Source organism: Canis aureus, chromosome 14 (genome assembly GCF_053574225.1).
Source record: "Canis aureus isolate CA01 chromosome 14, VMU_Caureus_v.1.0, whole genome shotgun sequence".
NCBI lineage: Eukaryota > Metazoa > Chordata > Mammalia > Carnivora > Canidae > Canis > Canis aureus.
This window is the reverse complement of record NC_135624.1, coordinates 52,153,071-52,175,690: the sequence shown is the minus strand read 5'-3', so window position 1 is coordinate 52,175,690 and position 22,620 is coordinate 52,153,071. Positions and strand designations below refer to the sequence as shown.

General features: G+C 39.5%; 1 protein-coding gene and 1 long non-coding RNA gene across 3 annotated transcripts in view; one reads left to right on the top strand and one right to left on the bottom strand.

The window, feature by feature from the left end:
- Window positions 1-3,760: 3,760 nt before the first annotated feature.
- Window positions 3,761-21,694, bottom strand: ARL9 (ARF like GTPase 9). 2 transcript variants are annotated; one of them, XM_077848128.1, is made up of 4 exons: window positions 21,419-21,694; window positions 17,904-18,066; window positions 15,093-15,268; window positions 3,761-4,052 (listed from the first exon to the last, which is right to left on the bottom strand). In XM_077848128.1, exons 1-4 carry the CDS (start codon window positions 21,692-21,694, stop codon window positions 3,873-3,875), a joined length of 795 nt encoding a protein of 264 aa, XP_077704254.1. In that variant the 3' UTR covers window positions 3,761-3,872. The 2 variants fall into 2 exon arrangements, with proteins under 2 accessions (XP_077704254.1, XP_077704255.1); XM_077848129.1 differs by lacking the exon at window positions 21,419-21,694 and adding an exon at window positions 21,010-21,163.
- The window catches only part of LOC144283683 (uncharacterized), a 20,681-nt gene continuing 19,008 nt past the window's right edge, over window positions 20,948-22,620 (top strand). The window contains exon 1 of the long non-coding RNA XR_013352239.1: window positions 20,948-21,014. This is a non-coding gene — a long non-coding RNA (uncharacterized LOC144283683). The remainder of the gene's footprint in view (window positions 21,015-22,620) is intronic.

Sequence of the window (22,620 nt, the reverse complement as noted above, 5' to 3'; positions counted from 1 at the left end):
GTATTATTGCTGTCATTCATTTTTTATATACATAAGTATAAATGTGGGATGCCTGGGTGGCTCAGTAGTTGAGCATCTGCCTTCGGCTCAGGGCGTGATCCCAGGATCCTGGGATCAAGTCCCATGTTGGGCTCCCTGCAGGAAGTCTGCTTCTCCCTCTGACTATGTCTCTGCCTCTCTCTGTGTGTGTCTCTCATGAATGAATAAATAAAATCTTTTAAAAAAAGTATAAATATGCAACACATAAGAATCATACATTATATATGTATGTATTATACACATTTGTATGCATTACATATGTCTGCATGTGTTATATGTATATGTATAATATATGTGTATATTATGTGTTCTACATATGTATTCACTTATACATAAGTATATATATATACATATACACATAGTTGAAAATAGTTGCTATTATTATTCTGAAGAAACTGTTCTCTAGGAGATTAAGAATAAAAAAAATAGGAGCACCCGACTCAGCCTGTTAAGTGTCTGCCTTTGGCTCAGGTCATGATCCCAAAGTCCTGAGATTGAGCCCATAATCCTGAAGTCCTGAGATAGAGCCCCATGTTGAGCTCCCTGTTCAGTGGGGAATCTCTTTCTCCCTTCCTCTGCCCCTCCCTCTGCTTGTGTTCTCTCTCCATCTCAAATAAATAAATCTTTAAAAAAGTTTAAAAATAAAAGTTTTAATTTTACCTTCACTTATTTCTTTTCCTATACTCTTCCTTTAAGTAGATCTGAATTTCTGACCTGTACAATTTTCCTTCTCTCTGAAGAACTTCTTTTAACATTTCTTGCAAGGCAAGTCTATTGGCAACAAATTCACTAGATTTTCATTTATATGAGAAAGTCTTTCTCCTTTACTTTTGAAGGATAATTTCATAAAGTACAGAAATCTAGGTTGGTGGGTTTTTCCTCTCAACATTTTAAATGTTTCACTCACTCACTTCTTACTTGCGTGGTTACTGAGGAGAAGTCAGATGTAATTCTTAATCTTTGTTTCTCTATAAGTAAGGTATTTTTTTCCTCTGACTTCTTTCAGGATTTTTTTTTCATATCTTTAATTTTCTGTAACTCAAAAATGTTATGCCTATGTGTAGTTTTTTGACCATTTAACCTGATTGGTGGTCTCTGAGCTTCTGGAATCTGTGGTTTGATATCTGACATTAATTTAGGGAAATCTGCAGAGTCATTATTGTTCCCAATATTTCTTCTATTTCTTTTTTTCCTGTCTTCTTCTTCTGGTATTCACATTACATGCATTTTACATCTCTTGTTGTTATCCTATGGTCCCTGGATATTCTTTTTTTTTTTTTTTTTTTCACCAGTCTAGTCTTGCTTTTCAGTTTTGGAAGTTTCTATGGAGATATCCTCAAACTCAGAGATTTTTTTCCTCAGATGTGTATAGTCTACTAATAAGCTCATCAAAGGTATTCTTGATCTCTGTTACAATGTTTTGTTTTTTTTAATCTTTAGGATTTCCTGTTGGTTCTTTCTTAAAATTTTCATCTCTGCTTACATTGCCCATCTGATTTTGTATGCTATCTACTCTATCCATTAGAGCTCTTGGCACATTAATCATCAAGTTGTTTTAACTTCCTGTTTTGATAATCCCAACATCTCTGCATACTGGAGTATGGTTCTGATGCTGAATATGGTTCTGATGTCTGTGTGGTTGTTCTTTTGTTTGTGTTTTGTATTAAGTAGGCTGCATGCCCAGTGCAGAGCCCAACACGGGGCTTCATCTCACAACCCCAAGATCAAGACCCAAGCTGAAATCAAGAGTCAGACACTCAACCAATTGAGCCACCCAGTGGCTTATAGTATGTCTTGTAATTTTCCTTGATAGCCAAAAATGATGTACTAAGGAAAAGAAACTGCTATAAACAGACCTTTAGTAATGTCATAAGGTGTGGGGGGAGAAGTGTTCTATAGTTCTATGATTGTTCTCAGTCTTTCAGTGAGCCTGTGCCTCTGGACTGTGAACTTCACATGCATGTTTTTGTTTATGTCTTTCCTTATGTGGGACAAGATGACTGGAATGGGCTGGAGTTGGGTATTTCTCTTCCCTAGGTTAGGGTTTGATAATACCCCAGCAGGTTAGGTTCTGGTTAACTAGTTTTCCCTGAAGGTAGGCCTTGTTAATAAAAACAGAGTGCTGGGTAGCCCAGGTGGCTCAGGGGTTTAGCGCCACCTTCAGCCCAGGGTGTGATCCTGGAGACCTGGGATCGAGTCCCGCGTCAGGCTCCCTGCATGGAGCATGCTTCTCCCTCTGCCTGTGTCTCTGCCTCTCTGTGTGTGTGTGTATTCTCATGAATAAATAAAATCTTTAAACAAACAAAACAAAAAACCAGAATGCTTTAGTATATCTCAGAATGCTTCCCTTTTCCCTCCTCTGGAAGCACCAGGGGATTTCTCTCTGATATTTGCTGCAGGAATCTCATCAAGCTCCTGAAGATAAATATCACAAAATTGTAGGGACCCCACTATGACTGGATCCCCTGGGGTTTTTACGCAGTTATCCATCTGAGTCTCCAGCAATTTGTCAATTACAGTTCTGGTTTTCTTACCCTGGCACTGGTTCCTACAGTTGGTTTCCACTCATGAAGCTCTGTTCCAATAAGTTGTTATTCTCTGTATTCTCTTGTTGGTCTCTTCAATCTTGGGAGCAGCAGTTTGCCTTGTGTTCTCCTAGAAGAGTTGTTTATTTTTCAGTCTGTTTAGCTTTTCACTTGTCATCAGAATGGAGTGGCAGCTTCTGAGCTTCTTACATGTTGACTAGAAAATGAAGTCCTTTTGTTTGTTTTTTTATTTTATTTTTTTTTAAGATTTTATTTATTTATTCATAGAGACACACACAGAGAAAAAGGCAGAAACACAGGCAGAGGGAGAAGCGGGCTCCGTGCAGGGAGCCAGACGTGGGACCCCATCCCAGGTCTCCAGGATCATGTCCTGCGGCTGCAGGTGGCGCTAAACCGCTGCGCCACTGGGGCTGCCCTGTTTGTTTTTTAAATCAAGACAAGACGCTAAGGATAAAAGTTGAATTTTTATCATGTTTGTAGGTAAATAGAGTTATCATAAAATATTTCTGGTGGGGATGCCTGCGTGGCTCAGCAGTTGAGCGTCTGCCTTCGGCTCAGGATTTGATCCTGAAGTCCCAGGATCAAGTCCCACATTGGGCTCTTTGCGTGGAGCCTGCTTCTCTCTCTGCCTCTCTCTTTCTGTCATGAATAAATAAATAAAATCTTAAAAAGAAATAGATGAAATAAACAGTCATCTGCCTTATCTTTAAAAAAATTCTGAAGAAAGCTTATCTTTGTATAAAAACAAAATGCCAAGTTTTTAAAAATAAAATCTCCAAGTGTTCCTATTCTAGTGTATCAGGCTCCTAAAAGAGAAGTCTTTCCTGTATCTAAATGCCATTAATTCATATTTCCATAATCGTCTGATACCGCTTACTTTTCTCATTGCTTTATCTTGATATTTCTTTCCTTACAGTGTTAAATAAATCTACTTAAGGAAGAACACCTAGATTTTTACTTGAAAAGAGGTAGTTTATTAAAATATTTTAATATAAATCTCATGTCATTGAAAAACTACAAATGCTTTGAATGCTTAATGTTCACTTTAATTTTGTTGATGAAAATTCAAATCCCCCAAATATATTATTTTACCAATATTTTTAAAGTTCAAAATCTGAACATAGGCTCTTAATCAATTAACATTATCTTTGTATATATGTCACGCATTAAGAAAATAGGAAATGGCCTATTTTTTATTTGACAGCAGAAACCTTTGGCTTCAAACCTGTAATTCAACACTCCCTGGTGACATTTAGATCAAGAACTGCACAGTGGGCCTGGGCTTGGTCACTGCATATCTGCAGCCAGGTGTGCAATCAAGTCTTTGGCATCTTGCATGACAGAAGGGATTTCTGAGCCATTCTCAGTCACTTGGGTTCCAAACAAGAACATCTTCCTGTCATTTCCGACCTCAGACAATGCCAAAGCTTCATGGATATCTGTAATACGATAGGCTGCTTCAAGATCCTTCACCCAGAATAGAAAAGGATAGGACAAAGCTGGTTATTTTGCAATCCTTTTGGATAGATATATTTTTTACTCTCATTTATTGCTCTCAATGATCCCACCTCCATTTTAATGTGGAGGATATTGTGACCCCATTATTATGACTCCAGTGGTCGTCTGAATATAAAAATTTTAATCAGAATTATACCAGCAATGGGGCACCTGGCTGGCTTAGTTGGTAGAGCATGCAACTCTTGATCTTGGGGTTGTGAGTTTGAGCCCCATATAGGGTATAGAACTTACAAAAGAAAAAGAAAAAGGGCAGCAGAATTATACCAGGAGTTATGAGCTGTCATCAAAAAAGAATTTTTGGAATGAATTTAATCCACTCTAATACCTTAATTAGTTTTCTAAACACTGTAGTCAATCTGCTTCTGGTTTCATTTTTCCATTTCTATTTTATTTATCCAAAATCATATTCAGTAGGATTTTTTAAATGAAATATAGTTGACACACAATGTTACATTAGTTTTAGACATACAACATAATAATTTGACAACTCAATGTTATTCTATGCTCACTACAAGTGTAGTTACCATCTGTCACCATACAATGCTATTACAATACCAATGATTATATTCCCTGTGCTGTACCTTTCATCCTTGTGACTATTCATTCCATAACTGGAAGCCTGTATCTCCTATTCCCCCCTCACTCTTTTTTGCCCATTCCCTTACCACTCTCTTCTCTGGCAACCATCAATTTGTTCTCTATATTTATGGGTCTATTTCTGCTTTTTGTTTGTTCTTTTGTTATCTACATTCCATTTATATATGGAATCAGATGGTATTTGTCTTTGTCTGACTCATTTCACTTAGCATAATACCCTCTAGGTCCACCCATGTTGTCACAAATGGTAAGATCTCATTCTTTTTTTTATGGTGAATAATATTCCAATATATGTAAATATACTACATCTTCTTTACCCAATTTATCTGTTAATGGGCTTTTGGGTTGCTTCCACATCTTGGCTATTGTAAATAATGCTGCAATAAACACAGGGGTGCATATGCCTTTTGAATTGGTGTTTTAGTTTTGAGTAAATACTCAGTAGTGGAATAACTGGATCACACACTATTTCTGTTTTTAATTTTGTGAGGACCCACCATACTGTTTTCCACAGTGCCTGTACCAATTTACTTTCCCACCAACAATGCACAAGTGTCCTGTTTTCACACCCTCACCAACACTTATTTCTTGTCTTGCTGATTCTAGCCATTTTGACAAGTGTGAGGTGACAGAGATCTCACTTTGGTTTTGATTTGCATTTTCCTGATGATTAGTGGTGTGTTGAGCATCTTTTTCATGTGTCTGTTGGCCATCTGTAAGCCTTCTTTGGAGAAATGTCTGGTCATGTCTTCTGCCTATTTTTAATTGGACTACTTGTTTTTTTTTTTTTGTTTTTTTGTTTTTTTGTTTTTTTGGACTACTTGTTTTTTGAATGTTGAGTTGTGTAAGTTCCTTACATATTTTGGATATTAAGTCCTTATCAAATATATATCATTGCCGGATATCTTTTCCCAATCAATATTTACCTTTTTTTAAAAAAGATTTTGAGAGAGATAGTGAGAGAGATCATGAGCAGCGGGGAGGGGCAGAGAGAGAAGCAGGCTCTCTGCTCAGCAGGGAACCCAACATGCAGCTCAATCCCAGGACCCCAGGATCATGATCTGAGCCAAAGGCAGATGCTCAACCGACTGAGCCACCAAGGCATCCCTTGCCTTTTGGTTTTGTTGATGGATTCCTTTGCTGTGCAGTAGCTTTTTATTTTTATGTAGTCCCAATAGTTTATTTTTGTCTTGTTTCCCTTGCCTCAGACATATCTAGAAAAATGTTTCTGGTGGTATCTGGCTGCAGTTGATAATTCAAGGTGTTGGTCATCCCAATATATTGCCTAAGATCAGAATTCATTTACTCTTAGAGTCTACAGTGACTTTAAACAGTGTTAATGGATCCAGTAATATGTGGACAATGTCTGAAAGTAATAAATTCACTGATTGGAGAGGAAGAAAATGAGGAGAATGCTGGATAAAAAGAGAGGTTCCTTGTAGTGATAAAAGCACATTGGGGATAGAGGGGTCTGGCTGGCTCAGTCATGCAACCCTTGATCACAGGGTCATGAGTTTGAGCCCCGCATTGGGTAGAATTTACTTAAAAAAAATGTAAAAGTCAATGTGGTTTTTAAAAAAAGCACATCATGTATAAATAGTATGTTTATCTCATATTTGCATATTGTGCATTTATAGAATAGAGGTCATCACTCCAACAAGAGTAAAAACAGTAAGATGACTTTTAAAAGCTATAAATGAGACACCAAATGGCTCTGTTTAATTAATATGAGGAAGATAAGAGATACAAATTACAACAGAAGGCACTGATAAAGTAGACTATTAAAAATGGAAAACTATACAGGTGAGAAAAATGTGCAAAATGAGATCAGATGTAGGGAACTTAGAGACTTCATCAAAGGTAATAACATTCACATTATAGTGATCTTATTAGAAGAAGCACATAGTGAAGAGAGGACAAAAAAATTTATTTAAAGAAATAACAGCTGAAGATTTCCCTAATATAAGCCAGGAAACAGATAGCCAGATCTAGGAGGCACAGAGATCCCCCAACAAAATCAACCAAGAAACACAGTGATTAAAATGGCAAAAAGTAGTGATGCAGAATTTTAAAAGCAGCAAGAGAAAAGAAGACAGTTACATACAAAAGAAATCTCATAAGGCTATCAGCAGAAACTTTGCAGGCCAGAAGAGAGTGGCAGGATATATTCAAAGGGCTGAAAGAAAAATATCTACAACCAAGAGTATTCTATCCAACAAACCTATCATTCAGAATAGAGCCCTACAAGAAATGTTAAAGGGGATTCTTTGAGTGGAAAGGAAAGTAAGTAAGAGTAAGATAAGCAGGAAGCACAAAAGAAATACAAATAAATAGATTTTTAAAAATCAGTCAAGGGACTCACAAAATAAAAGGATGTAAAGTATGACACCATATACCTAAACGTGGATCCATGGGGGAGAGGAGGAAAGAATGGTTTCAAACTTAAGTAACCATCAATTTAATACAGACTGCTATGTGTAGATGCTATATACAAACCTAATTGTAACCAAAAATCAAAAACCAGTAATAGATACTGCAAAAAAGGGGATCCCTGGGTGGCTCAGCGGTTTGGTGCCTGCCTTTGGCCCAGGGCACGATCCTGGGGTCCCGGGATCGAGTCCCGTGTCGGGCTCCTGGCATGGAGCCTGCTTCTCCCTCTACCTGTGTCTCTGCCTCTCTCTATATATATGTCTATCATGAATAAATAAATAAAATAAAAAATAAAATCTTAGATACTGCAAAGAATACAGAGAAAGGAAAGGAAGTATATCACTAAAAAAAAAAGCCAGCAAACCACATGAGAATAAGAGAAGATCAGAGAACTACAAAAACAACCACAAAACAAGTAACAAAATGGCAAAAAATACATACCTATCATTACTTTGAACATAAATGGACTATATGCTCTGATCAAAAGACACAGAGTGGCAGAATGGATTAAAAAACAAGACCCATGCACGCCTGAGTAGCTCAGTTAAGCGTCCAACTCTTGATTTTGGCTCAGCTCATGATCTCAGGGTTGAGAGAAGCAGCCCTGCATAGGGGTCCAGACTAGGCATGGAGCCTGCTTAAGATTCTTTCTCCTCCTGCCCCTCCTCCCTTCCCTTTCAAAAAAACAAAAACAAAAACCCCCAAACCAAAAAAGCCTGAGACCCATATATATGCTGCCTACAAGAGATTCATTTTAGGAATGCCTGGCTGGCTCAGTCAGTAGAGCATGCAATCTTTGATCTCAAGGTTGTGAGTTCAAACTTCACACGGGGTGTAAGGTTTACTTTTAAAAAAAATAAAATTAAAATTACCCTATGACTAGTAATCATGCTACTGGGTATTTTCCAAAAGAATAAGAAAACACCAATTCAAAGGGACACATGCACCTTTATGTTTATTGAAGCATTATTTACAGTTGTCCAACTATGGAAGCAACCCAAGTATCCATCAAAAATGGTTAAAGATGTGGTGGGTGTGTGCGCACGTGCACACACACACACATACACACAGAGAAAGACAAATACCATATGATTTCACTCCATGGAAAATTTAAGATACAAAAGAAAACAAACAAACAAACAAACAAACAAACAAACAAAAAAACAGAAAAAGAGACATACCAAAAAACAGACTCTTAATTATAAAGAACAAACAGTTACCAGATGGGAGGTGAGTGGGGAGGAATGGGTGAAATGGGTGAAGAGGATTAAGAGTATACTTACCTTGACAAGCACTGAGTAATATAAGGAACTACTGAATCATTATATTATAAACATGAAAGTAATGTTAACTACACTGGAATTAAATAAAATTTTTAAAATGTGGTGTTTAAAAAAATAAATGGAAAGCTGTATATAAAGAAGAGAACCATAAGCAAAGTAAAATAATAGCCAACAAGTTGCTGAAGAAGATATTCGTAATGCATATAAACAACAAAGGATTATTTCTTTCAAAAGATAAAGACCTCTACAAATCAAATAGGAAAAAAATAAACACTCTAAAGGAAATTTGGGAAAAGATATTGAAAGACAATTCACAGGGGCACCTGGGTGGCTCAGTCAGTTGAGCAACTGACTCTTGATTTCTGCTCGGGTCATGCATGATCTTGTGGTTGTGGGATTGAGCCTGATGTCAGGCTCTGCACTGGGCATGGAGCCTGCCTGAGATTCTCTCTCCCTCTCCCCTGCCCTTTCCTCCTCTCTCATGCTCCCTCTCTCGCTCTAAAAATAAGTAAATAAATAAAAGATAATTCACAGATGTGGAAATTAGTTTCAAAGAAAGAAATGAATTTGAAACTAATAACCAATGCACACCTGAAAAGAGGTTCCAGCTCACTAATAATTAAGGAAATACAAATTAGAATAATGGGCTAAAATTTTAGCTCTATTAGATTGGTGAAAATGAAAAAGTTGGACAATATCAAGTATTGAGAAGGATGTGGAGCTGCAAAAATCTGTCATATTCATTGGTGGAAAAATAAATTGGTGCAATATCTTTGGAAAGCAACTTAGTAAGATCTAGTAAAACTGAATATGTAAAAATCTGAAAACCTAGCAATTCCTCTTATAGATGTATGCACTAGAGAAATGTTGAGATACATCTACAAAGAGACACATACATGAAGGTTCACTGTAGCACTGTTTATGACAACAAACGATTGGAAATAATCCAAAATACCCAGCAAATCTCTCAATAGTAACTCTGAACGTGAACGGGCTTAATGACCCCATCAAAAGGTGCAGGGTTTCAGACTGGATAAAAAAGCAGGACCCATCTATTTGCTGTCTACAAGAGACTCATTTTAGACAGAAGGATGCCTACAACCTGAAAATAAAAGGTTGGAGAACCATTTACCATTCGAATGGTCCTCAAAAGAAAGCAGGGGTAGCCATCCTTATATCAGATAAACTAAAATTTACCCCGAAGACTGTAGTGAGAGATGAAGAGGGACACTATATCATACTTAAAGGATCTATCCAACGAGAGGACTTAACAATCCTCAATATATATGCCCCGAGTGTGGGAGCTGCCAAATATATAAATCAATTATTAACCAAAGTGAAGAAATACTTAGATAATAATACACTTATACTTGGTGACTTCAATCTAGCTCTTTCTATACTCGATAGGTCTTCTAAGCACAACATCTCCAAAGAAACGAGAGCTTTAAATGATACACTGGACCAGATGGATTTCACAGATATCCACAGAACTTTACATCCAAACTCAACTGAATACACATTCTTCTCAAGCGCACATGGAACTTTCTCCAGAATAGACCACATATTGGGTCACAAATCGGGTCTGAACCGATACCAAAAGATTGGGATTGTCCCCTGCATATTCTCGGACCATAATGCCTTGAAATTAGAACTAAATCACAACAAGAAGTTTGGAAGGACCTCAAACACGTGGAGGTTAAGGACCATCCTGCTAAAAGATAAAAGGGTCAACCAGGAAATTAAGGAAGAATTAAAAAGATTCATGGAAACTAATGAGAATGAAGATACAACCGTTCAAAATCTTTGGGATGCAGCAAAAGCAGTCCTAAGGGGGAAATACATCGCAATACAAGCATCCATTCAAAAACTGGAAAGAACTCAAATACAAAAGCTAACCTTACACATAAAGGAGCTAGAGAAAAAAGAGAAAATAGATCCTACACCCAGGAGAAGAAGAGAGTTAATAAAGATTCGAGCAGAACTCAACGAAATCGAGACCAGAAGAACTGTGGAACAGATCAACAGAACCAGGAGTTGGTTCTTTGAAAGAATTAATAAGACAGATAAACCATTAGCCAGCCTTATTAAAAAGAAGAGAGAGAAGACTCAAATTAATAAAATCATGAATGAGAAAGGAGAGATCACTACCAACACCAAGGAAATACAAACGATTTTAAAAACATATTATGAACAGCTATACGCCAATAAATTAGGCAATCTAGAAGAAATGGACGCATTCCTGGAAAGCCACAAACTACCAAAACTGGAACAGGAAGAAATAGAAAACCTGAACAGGCCAATAAACAGGGAGGAAATTGAAGCAGTCATCAAAAACCTCCCAAGACACAAAAGTCCAGGGCCAGATGGCTTCCTAGGGGAATTCTATCAAACGTTTAAAGAAGAAATAATACCTATTCTCCTAAAGCTGTTTGGAAAGATAGAAAGAGATGGAGTACTTCCAAATTCGTTCTATGAGGCCAGCATCACCTTAATTCCAAAACCAGACAAAGACCCCACCAAAAAGGAGAATTACAGACCAATATCCCTGATGAACATGGATGCAAAAATTCGCAACAAGATACTGGCCAATAGGATATCCAAAAGTACATTAAGAAAATTATTCACCATGACCAAGTAGGATTTATCCCTGGGACACAAGGCTGGTTCAACACCCGTAAAACAATCAATGTGATTCATCATATCAGCAAGAGAAAAACCAAGAACCATATGATCCTCTCATTAGATGCAGAGAAAGCATTTGACAAAATACAGCATCCATTTCTGATCAAAACTCTTCAGAGTGTAGGGATAGAGGGAACATTCCTCAACATCTTAAACGCCATGTACGAAAAGCGCACAGCAAATATCCTTCTCAATGGGGAAGCACTGGGAGCCTTTCCCCTAAGATCAGGAACAAGACAGGGATGTCCACTCTCACCACTGCTATTCAACATAGTACTGGAAGTCCTAGCCTCAGCAATCAGACAACAAAAAGACATTAAAGGCATTCAAATTGGCAAAAAAGAAGTCAAACTCTCCCTCTTCGCTGATGACATGATACTCTACCTAGAAAACCCAAAAGTCTCCACCCCAAGATTGCTAGAACTCATACAGCAATTTGGCAGCGTGGCAGGATACAAAATCAATGCCCAGAAATCAGTGGCATTTCTATACACTAACAATGAGACTGAAGAAAGTGAACTTAAGGAGTCAATCCCATTTACAATTGCACCCAAAAGCATAAGATACCTAGGAATAAACCTAACCAAAGAGGTAAAGGATCTATACCCTCAAAACTATAGAACACTTCTGAAAGAAATTGAGGAAGACACAAAGAGATGGAAAAATATTCCATGCTCATGGATTGGCATAATTAATATTGTGAAAATGTCAATGTTACCCAGGGCAATATACACTTTTAATGCAATCCCTATCAAAATACCATGGACTTTCTTCAGAGAGTTAGAACAAATTATTTTAAGATTTGTGTGGAATCAGAAAAGACCCTGAATAGCCAGGGGAATTTTAAAAAAGAAAACCATTATCTGGGGGCATCACAATGCCAGATTTCAGGTTGTACTACAAAGCTGTGGTCATCAAGACAGTGTGGTACTGGCACAAAAACAGACACATAGATCAATGGAACAGAAGAGAGAACCCAGAAGTGGACCCTGAACTTTATGGGCAACTAATATTCGATAAGGAGGAAAGACTATCCATTGAAAGAAAGACAGTCTCTTCAATAAATGGTGCTGGGAAAATTGGACATCCACATGCAGAAGAATGAAACTAGACCACTCTCTTTCACCATACACAAAGATAAACTCAAAATGGATGAAAGATCTAAATGTGAGACAAGATTCCATCAAAATCCTAGAGGAGAACACAGGCAACACCCTTTTTGAACTCGGCCACAGTAACTTCTTGCAAGATACATCTAGGAAGGCAAAAGAAACGAAAGCAAAAATGAACTATTGGGACTTCATCAAGATAAGAAGCTTTTGCACAGCAAAGGATACAGTCAACAAAACTAAAAGACAACCTACAGAATGGGAGAAGATATTTGCAAATGACGTATCAGATAAAGGGCTAGTTTCCAAGATCTACAAAGAACTTCTTAAACTCAACACCAAAGAAACAAACAATCCAATCATGAAATGGGCAAAAGACATGAACAGAAATCTCACAGAGGAAGACATAGACATGGCCAACATGCATATGAGAAAATGCTCTGCATCACTTGCCATCAGGGAAATACAAATCAAAACCACAATGAGATACCACCTCACACCAGTGAGAATGGGGAAAATTAACAAGGCAGGAAACCACAAATGTTGGAGAGGATGCGGAGAAAAGGGAACCCTCTTACACTGTTGATGGGAGTGTGAACTGGTGCAGCCACTCTGGAAAACTGTGTGGAGGTTCCTCAAAGAGTTAAAAATAGACCTGCCCTACGACCCAGCAATTGCACTGTTGGGGATTTACCCCAAAGATACAGATGCAATGAAACGCAGGGACACCTGCACCCCGATGTTTATAGCAGCAATGGCCACAATAGCCAAGCTGTGGAAGGAGCCTCGGTGTCCATCGAAAGATGAGTGGATAAAGAAGATGTGGTTTATGTATACAATGGAATATTACTCAGCTATTAGAAATGACAAATACCCACCATTTGCTTCAACGTGGATGGAACTGGAGGGTATTATGCTGAGTGAAGTAAGTCAGTCAGAGAAGGACAAACATTATATGTTCTCATTCATTTGGGGAATATAAATAATACTGAAAGGGAATATAAGGGAAGGGAGAAGAAATGTGTGGGAAATATCAGAAAGGGAGACAGAACGTAAAGACTGCTAACTCTGGGGAACGAAGTAGGGGTGGTAGAAGGGGAGGAGGGCGGGGGGTGGGAGTGAATGGGTGACGGGCACTGGGGGTTATTCTGTATGTTGGTAAATTGAACACCAACAAAAAATTAAAAAAATAAAAAAATACTAAAAATTAAAAAAAAAAACAAAATACCCAGCAAGAAAACATTAAAATTGTGGTATATTCATGCAATGGAATACTATACAGCTCACTTACATGTACCATGGTCTTTGTAGTTTTTTGTATTTAAAATGTTCCAGTTTAAAACAAAACAAACCAAAGCTCCAGCCCTTATTTTAAATATAATCTGCTGGACTAGCTTCTATTCTGGACTGTAATACACGCCCTCTTTTAAGTCATCATTTGTAATTACTTAATTTACAGCCATAAACATTCTCCTTTAGAAGTAGTGGAAGAATAAAGTTCCCTAATGATTGGCAATCTTAGCAACTGAAAGAGGGGCTTTAATATCACAATGTTATAAAAGTTTTGTTTTTTTGATTTTTTATTGTGGCAAAATACACATAACAAAATTTACCACCTTAACCATGATGAGTGTACGGTTCAGTATATTCACATTATACATGAGTGTATGGTTCAGTATATTCACAGTATTGTGCAAGCATCTACCTCCAGAAGTCTTCATCTTGCAAAACTGAAACTTTATACCAACAAAATAACTCCCATTTCTCCTTCCCCCAATTTTTTTTTTTAAGGATTTTATTTATTTATTCACAAGAGACACAGAGAGAGAGAGAGCGGCAGAGACACAGGCAGAGGGAGTAGCAGGCTCTATGCAGGGAGCATGACGTGGGACTTGATCCTGGGTCTCCAGGATCATGCCCTGGGCTGAAGGTGGCCCTAAACCGCTGAGCCACCTGGGCTGCCCTCCTTCCCACAAGGCAACCATCACCAATATAAACTTTGTACCCATTAAACAATGACTCCTCCTTCTCCTCTCCTTCCATTCCCTGGTAACCTCTAATTTACTGTCTCTATGAATTTGACTACTCCAGGTACCTCATAAATGTAGAATCATACAATACTTGTTATTTCATTACTGGCTTATTTCACTTAGCATAATGTCCTCAAGGTTATCCATATTATAAGCATGTGTCAGAATGTCCTTTTTTAAGGCTGAATGATATCCCATGGTATGTATATATCATGTTTTGTTTATCCATTCATCCATGGAGGGACACTTGGGTTGCTTCTACCTTGTGGCTATCATGAATAATTCTACTGTGAACATGGATGTAGGAGTATCAATATGAGTTCCTGCTTTCAAATCTGTTGAGTATATACCTAGACGTGGAATTGCTGGATCATATGGGAGTTCTAATTTTAGTTTTTTAAGGAACTGCCATACTGTTTTCTAAAGTGGCTGCACCATTTTACATTCCCAATGACAATGTACAGGTTCCAATTTCTCCATGGTTGTTTAACATTGTTTATGTGTGTGAAATAAATTCAGGTCAGGTTAACTGATCTAAAACAAACTATTTCTTTACATATGGTAGACACTCAAATATTTTATTGAAATCAATTCAACCATCAGTAAATGTTTATTGAATTAAATTCAACATGTATTTGTTGAATTTCTACTATGCTGGTTCAGTATACCAGGTATTATAAGGGACACAAAGATGAATAATGGTCTTTATTCTCAGGGAGTTTATAATTCAGTAGATCTAACAAGTATAAACTAAACTGAATGTATTGCATATTGTTAAATATCTAGGTATTAGAGGTAGACATTTCTTTATTAATAATAAAACTATTGAGTACAAGTTATATTTGCACAGATTTTTACCTGTTTGTTTGCAAACACAACCAGAGGAAGGATTGGGTTTGTTCCAATTAATTGATGAAGGTGTTTCTTAGCTTCAGGCAATCTGTTGTGATCTGCTGAATCCACCACAAAGATCAGCAGCAATCCTCTGGACAGGTACATTTCCCAATAAGAACGGAAAGGTTCACTGCCACCAACTACAGAGAAGAGTAGAGAAAGAAGACACCAAAAACATTGTAGAAGCATCCACTAAGGAGGCAGGAAAGGCACTTTTAGATAACTTCCAAACACCGGACAGGTGTTCTGGTAAAATACCACTGTGTTAGAGTGTATCCAATTCTGAGAATGACTGGAGACATGCTACTGGGGAAATTGGCTGGCAGAAATATCTACCCTCCATAAGTGGTCTAATCATTCTGGAACACAAAGGATCAGCATAAAGACACTAGACACTCACCTTCTGGTCTGTAACACACATCGGCCATGTGGGCCGCTGTCTATCCGTTAAGCTCAGAAAATGGGAGTAGGTTACTAAAATAATTCAAGGTGGTGGGTTAAAACACATCTTTCTCTAAAATAAATTTGAAATGGACTGAATTCACTGGCCAGCCTCACTTGCACAATCGTTTTCCTTTGTCAAAATCCCAGAACTAATTTATCCTGTTAACATTGCACTAAGAGTTAATATGATCCTGTAGGCATTAAGGAATACTTGCCTCAGAAAAAAATGCCTTTAGGTTATTTCATTTTGCTGATTCTTCCCAGAAGAAACTTACTGGTAATGATAATAACATATACACAATGAACTGAGTTTTTATTTTTCTCCTAGACCAGAGGTTGGCAACCCATGGCCCACAGTCTAAATCTGGCCCGCTGCCTGTTTTTGTAGCCCATGGACAAAGAATGGATTTTTCAGGGAAAAAAGAAAGAGTAAATTCCATGGCATGTGAACATCATATTGCATTTGGATTTCAGTGTCTACAACATAAAGTTTTATCAGAACACAGACATATGGACTTGTTCGCATATTGTCTATGGCCACTTCCATATTACAACAGAGTTTAGTAGTTGCATAGAGACCATGTGGTCCCCAAAGCCTAAATTAGTGCTACCTAACCCTTTACAGAAAATTTTCAAGACCACTATTTTAGGAATTTAAACAAAACATTTAAAATACTACCAGGAAAGGGTCTTGATTTGCCTGTCCTTTGTTTCCTTTTTACAGAACTAGGCTAATTCCCTAAAAAGTATTTTGTGTTATTAACTTTTTAAAAGAATGTTGTATAATCTAAGTCATATAGTTTTAATATATTTAGTTTAAGGATGAATGAACATTTGAGTTGTTCCTCATTTTTTTGTGACACATGACATTTCACTCATATAGGGGTTTTTACCTTTTTGTTATTAACTTCTAACTTAACTACAATGTAGTCAAACAACATGGTTTGTATGATGCCCCTTCTCTAAAAAATTGAAGACTTGGTGTATGGTCCACTAGGTGGTCATTTTTGGTAAGTGTTCCATGAGTATTTGAGAACACATGTATTTTAGCTTTGGGATGTAACTAAAATTGTCTAAGAGGGCAATCTTATATTGTCCACTGGGTGAAACTTGTTGCTTTTGTTCAGATTCTGTGTATCTTTGCTGATTTTTTTCCTCTTTGATTCTATTAATAATTGACAATATGTTGAAATCTCTCACTCCAATGGTAGATATGTCCATTTGTTTCCCCAAGCTGGATTCTTCCTTTCTTTTCATTCCTTCATTCCTTCCTTCTTTTCTTTTCACTTTTTATATTTTGAGACTATTTTCTTAGCTATTTGGTTAAAATTATTATTTATTCTACATCTTCTGAACAAATTAAAACCTCTATTCCTAATAATGTTGTTAGCTGAAAGATTTGCCTACACATTTACCAAATTATCTGCCCATATTTTCTTTTTTTAATTGGATGAAAGCAAAAATAAAAAGGTGATTGCAGTAATCTAAGTGAGAGATGGTATAGGTTTTAACTCAAATAGGTACAGTATATAAGAATATAATTAATGAATCTAAGATTTGTTTTAGAGGTAGAAAAATTCATAGTGTTTTGTTTGTGTAGTGGAGGTGGGGGTGCAAAAGAAGAAATCAAGGGTGACTCATAGTTTTCTGGCTTGAGTAACATGATAGGTGAGGAGCCCTTTACTGACCAGTAGATTATAGGGAAAGGAACAGATATGGAGATAAATGAAACATTTTGAGTATTTTAGGTTTGAGAGGCCAATTAGATACCCAGATGAAGATGTCAGCTGATATTTGGCTGGACAGATAAATTTGGGAGTCATTAGCATATTGATGGTATTTAAGGCCAATAAGGATCGATAAAATCATCCAAGGAGAGAGTGTAAAGAGAACAGAATCTAATGCAACTTTGGGGAAGAGCAGTATTTAGAAAGATGACAACTCCAGAATTACTTTAGTGTAGGGACGTCTGGGCTGCCCTCTGGTTACAAAAAGAGGTTTGGGGCTTATTTATAGAAATATGCTGTATTTATTTAGATTGAATGTTTATTGGAGGTAGTAAGGGAAGAGAGAGGCTATTATAGGTGGGAGTGCTTACAGCCTTTCTTGCAGCTAGCTCCCTTTTATGCCAGCACTGTAAAAAGGAGGAAATAAGAATAGAGGGTTATTTCCTCCACACTGCTCTATTAAACTATATATGCATTCAAAAGTATAGGGAAACCTGACTCAGTGTCACTTTTTCATAAGGGTGCAATGTTGCTAATAGTATTTCTGCATTATGGTATAACAAGATGAGCCCCTCTCCTGTTACTAATGAGAAGGAGGGCTTACTCTCCAGGAACTCCATTTGGCTATCTTCAGTGTTAATGCATACTGCGTTGAAACCTTGGGTGGGTGCCACACTGTGCTGGACTCTGTTTAAAGCTAGAGAGTGGAGAACACTGGTCTTTCCTGCTCCATCCAGGCCCAACACAAGGATCTGCTTATTCTTCTCCTGTGAAAACAAAAGGCAAATCAATAAACCTATGCAACCAGGGCCTTGTTTTCCTGGCTTCTGGCTCCTGGCAGTGGGCTTGCCTGTGTTAGGACACAATAATAATTGTGGAATTGTAAACCAGAGCAAAACTTCACAAAACCAGAGCAAAACTTCATGAGATATTTAACATGTCTAGGGGCACCTGGCTAGCTCAGTTAGTAGAGCATGGGACTCTTGCTTTTGGGGTCATGAGTTCAAGCCCCACATTGGGCATAGAGCTCACTTAAAAAAAACTTAATAGATCCAGTTTGTATTTTATAATCAACCATTAGTTATGTGGTATTAATCATACCACACCCCTCCATCCTCCAACTAGAGAGGTGATAATCAGTCAAATATAGGCTTTATATATAGTCTATATATATATATCATAGGAGGTACCATAGATTACAAGATCAATTTTCAGACTTCACTTTGCTTCTTGAGTTTATATCCACTGGGGATTGCACCAGAATTTAGTTTTTTGTTTGGGATCTTGGGACTTCTAAGGTTCAAGTACTAACTATGCCATTCAGCATGTAAGCATCTAAGGTCTCATATTATTGATCTGTTTTCTTTTGCCAATTAGATCACTAACTAGATTAAAAGATTTTAGGGCAAGATTCCCCTTGTATATTTTTTAATATAAATATCATGATTAAATGAAAAGGGCTAAGGTTACAGAAATTGTTAAATCGGTTCCAATCACAAATGAACACTTATTTTAGAACCTGATGTTAAATCTGTTGAACTTGACATAAGCTTTAAGAAGAAGCATTCCATCAACATACTAGAACTAGAAATTTTTAGGACAGGTGATTGAGAGACAAGAAAGCTGGGCTGGTATGAAAAGTTCAGAGTGCTCAGAAAGGTGGCTTTTAGTGTGCAAAATTTAATATGAACAGTAACAAATGACCAACAATACATTAGTCAGATTTGCCACAGGAATTAAATTCTACTGCCCGGGAACCTGGGTGGCTTAGTTGTTGAGCGTCTGCCTTTGGCTTGGATTGTGATCCCAGAGTCCCTGTATCAAGTCCCACATCGGGCTCCCCATGGGAAACCTGCTTCTCCCTCTGCTTATGTCTCTGCCTCTCTCTCTGTGTATCTCATGAATGAATAAATACAATCTTTTAAAAAAGAATTCTACTTCCCAAACTGCCTATTGAAGATGTTTCTCATGCACAAAACACAATTGTCTTTGACATTGGTTTAGAAATAACAATAATCATTTACATTTATACTTGAACACTAAATGCTGACATGAGACTTAGACTGGGTTTCTGGCAAAAAGTGAATTTTTTTTCACTGTCCCACATTTTCTTTTTTTGAAAATAAGATCTAGCGCAGCCCTGGTGGTGCAGTGGTTTAGCACCACCTGCAGCCCAGGGCGTGATCCTGGAGACCCGGGATGGAGTCCCACATCAGGCTCCCTGCATGGTGCCTGCTTCTCCCTCTGCCTGGGTCTCTGCCTCTCTCTCTCTAGCTGTGTCTCTATGAATAAACAAATAAAATCTTAAAAAAAAAAAAAAGAAAAGAAAAGAAGATCTATGTGAAAGTAAGACGTTTGAAGGTCTGGTCTAATAGGGTCTTATATAGAGAATGTGATTTATGAAAACTGTTTCATGAATAACAGAATTAGAAAAAGTACATGTTTGTTTTTGGAGTTCTTAATGCCTCTTAAACCAAATGGTAGTTCTATAGTTATTTCCTATCTCCATCCCCATTTCCTCCCATCTGCATCTAGATGTTATAGTGTCCTTCTGGGAGTGTGATGGCGAGGAAGAGTAACTTGATGGACAGAGAATACTTCATAGAATGACTTAAAATGGCTGTAAGGTCCACGTCTTATCCCCTCCTTACTGTCTCCACCAATGGCTCCACTCAAGGCTACCCCAACATATTTCATCAACTCCAAGATGCACTCTTCCCCCTATTTTAACATCTCTGAAATGAGGATTTTACAATTCATGGTACGTCATTTTTGAGAGAGAGAGAGAGAGAGAGAGAGAGAGAGACAATGCACTTGTGAGAGCAAGGGTGGAGGGAGTGGCAGAGGGAGAGGGAGAGAGAATCTCAAGCAGACTCCCCTTGAGCTGGGAGCCCCAGGTGGACTTGATCTCAGAATCCTGAGATCATGACCCAAGCCAAAATTAAGAGTCAGATGCTTAACCCACTGAGCTACCCAAGTATGTCATAGTTTGATTGGCAGCCTGTTTTTTTCTCAGTGGTAATAAAATAATGGTATCTGAGATCCTATGAAATATGAGTAAAAACCGTTCCTTACTCTTTCCAACCACATGGCTGTCCCTTCTCTAGCCTATATAGAAATTCCACAGTCACTGATGTTTGTCATTTTACTTAATTTTTTTTAGCAACACGCAGGCTAAAATACATTTTCTCATCTCTTAAGAAAAACTAGGATTATGGTTAAGCCAAAAGTCCTGACACAATTTGTGATTTTGAACACCAATGTTCCCTGTCAAAAGTCATTCTTTTAATGATACCTGGATCTATAATAATCTGTGTTTTATCAGAGATCAAATAGGAGTTAATAATTCAAATTGTTTAGAACCTGAAAGCAGCTGTGAGCTCAGGAACACCAGGAGCAAGAAGCCTATTAAGTTGATCCAAACAATGTCCGTTTTTTCCCTTTTTATCCTTCACCCCCTCAATTTTTTAACTCTGGTAAAATACACATAGTATAAAATTTACTATCTTACTCATTATTAAGCATACAATTCAGTGGTATTAGATACATTCACAACGCTGTGCAACCACCACCCCCATCCATCTCCACGACTTTTCATCTTGTAAGAAACTCTGTAGTCACTAATTCCCCCATTCTCCCCACCCCCACCCCACCCTCAGCCTCCAGCAACCACCAGTTCTACTCCACGCGATTCTGACCGCTCTGGGCACCTCGTGTAAGTAGTACAATAGGTGTCTTTTTGTGATCGCGGGGCCTGGTTTCCGAGGCGTCTCCGCTATAACCTGGCGACCATTCCTCTGGGCGCTGCTGGTCCGAAAAACAATGGAAGCAGTGACCCCGGAGGAGGTCCGGCCCCAAAACACAGCGCACGAACCCCGGAACCCTGCCGGTCGTGCCCCGGGACGCAGTGTCGGGAAGGGGCTCAGACCGAGCGGGCGTGCGCCTCGGGCTGGGGGGGGCGTCTCGGGGCGGGCGGGGGGCGCGGGGTGAGGGCAGGGCGGGGGGCCGGGGAAGGCGCTGGCGCGGGTCCCGCCGAGCTGGCCGAGCTGGCCGGGCACCGCCGCTGCCATCCTCCGGGGACACCGCTTCCCTCCCGCGCGGCCGGCGCCGGCCCCTTACCGGCGGCTCCAGCGGGGGCCTCGCCAAGGCGCCGTTGTCCTTCTCGGTCTCCTCTGTTGTCCCCTTAGGATGCTCCTTCTCTTTCACCGTCTCCCGCTCTTTCCTCTTTTCCTCCTCTTTACCGTTACTTTTCTCCCCCTTCCCTTTGTCTCTCCCCCTTTCCTTTTCTTTTCCCTTCACTTTCTCCTTCTCCACCTCCTTCTTTTTCTCCTCCTTTCCTTTTTCCCGAATTTTCTCTTTCTCCGGCTCCTTCCCCTTCTTCTTCCCCTTCTCCATCCTTACCGCCCTAACTCCCTTCCCTCCGAGGGCGCGCCCGCGCGCGGGGGACGGGCCCTGGGTCCCGGCAGGTGTGACCCCGCGGCGGACGCGGGCGGAGACGTAGGGCCCCGCGGCGCAGACAGGCCCGCGGTCACTAGGCGGCGAGGCCCCTCCCAGGGCTGCCGCCGGGCATCTCCCGCCCGCTAGCGGGGGCTGCGGCGCCGCAGGCTCGCCGAATCCGGGGCGGGGGCGGGGGGCGGGGCTAGAGGAAGCGCCGACCCCGGGAATGGCGGGGGGCAGCCGCCGGGGAGGCGGGAGAGCCCCGCGGGGCTCACCTCCCGGGCCGGGAAAAGCGCCCAAGGCGACACTTCCTCGGGAGGTCGCACTACGGCACGATCCCCTGGGGTCGGTCGCGGTGTCTCAGGCCTCCGAGGCCGGCCCAGGTCCTGGCGGCTCACCTCTCCCACATCATCCCAAAGCCGCCGGCCCACCTGCCTCCCACGGGAAGAACCCTTGAGCCAAGGTCCAGGGCGTCCCCCGTCCTCTGGGATCCCGCAACACGGACCCCCGCCTCTCCCGGCCAGTAGCGTTGGCTATCCTCCCGCCCTCCGTCTAGTGTTAACGCATTAGGAGAGCCTAGAGGCTGTTATCCAGGAGCCTTAAGGAAAGAGAAAACTGGAACGGTTGCCTTATCTTAAATTCCCGCTACATGTAGCTTAAACAAAGATTACCTGGAGATTAAATCAGCAGTCGACCCGTAACACGGATCCTAGTAATGCTGGGTATTAAAACTACAGCTAAACAAAATGGTCACCACCCAATGTTCTCATGTCAGGTACCCACGGAGCTTTTCAAAGGTGGTGTGACACTTCTTAAACTGGTTAAGTGTATGGATGTTTATTTTTATTGTTATGGATAATTCTTTTTATTATTTTGTTAAACTG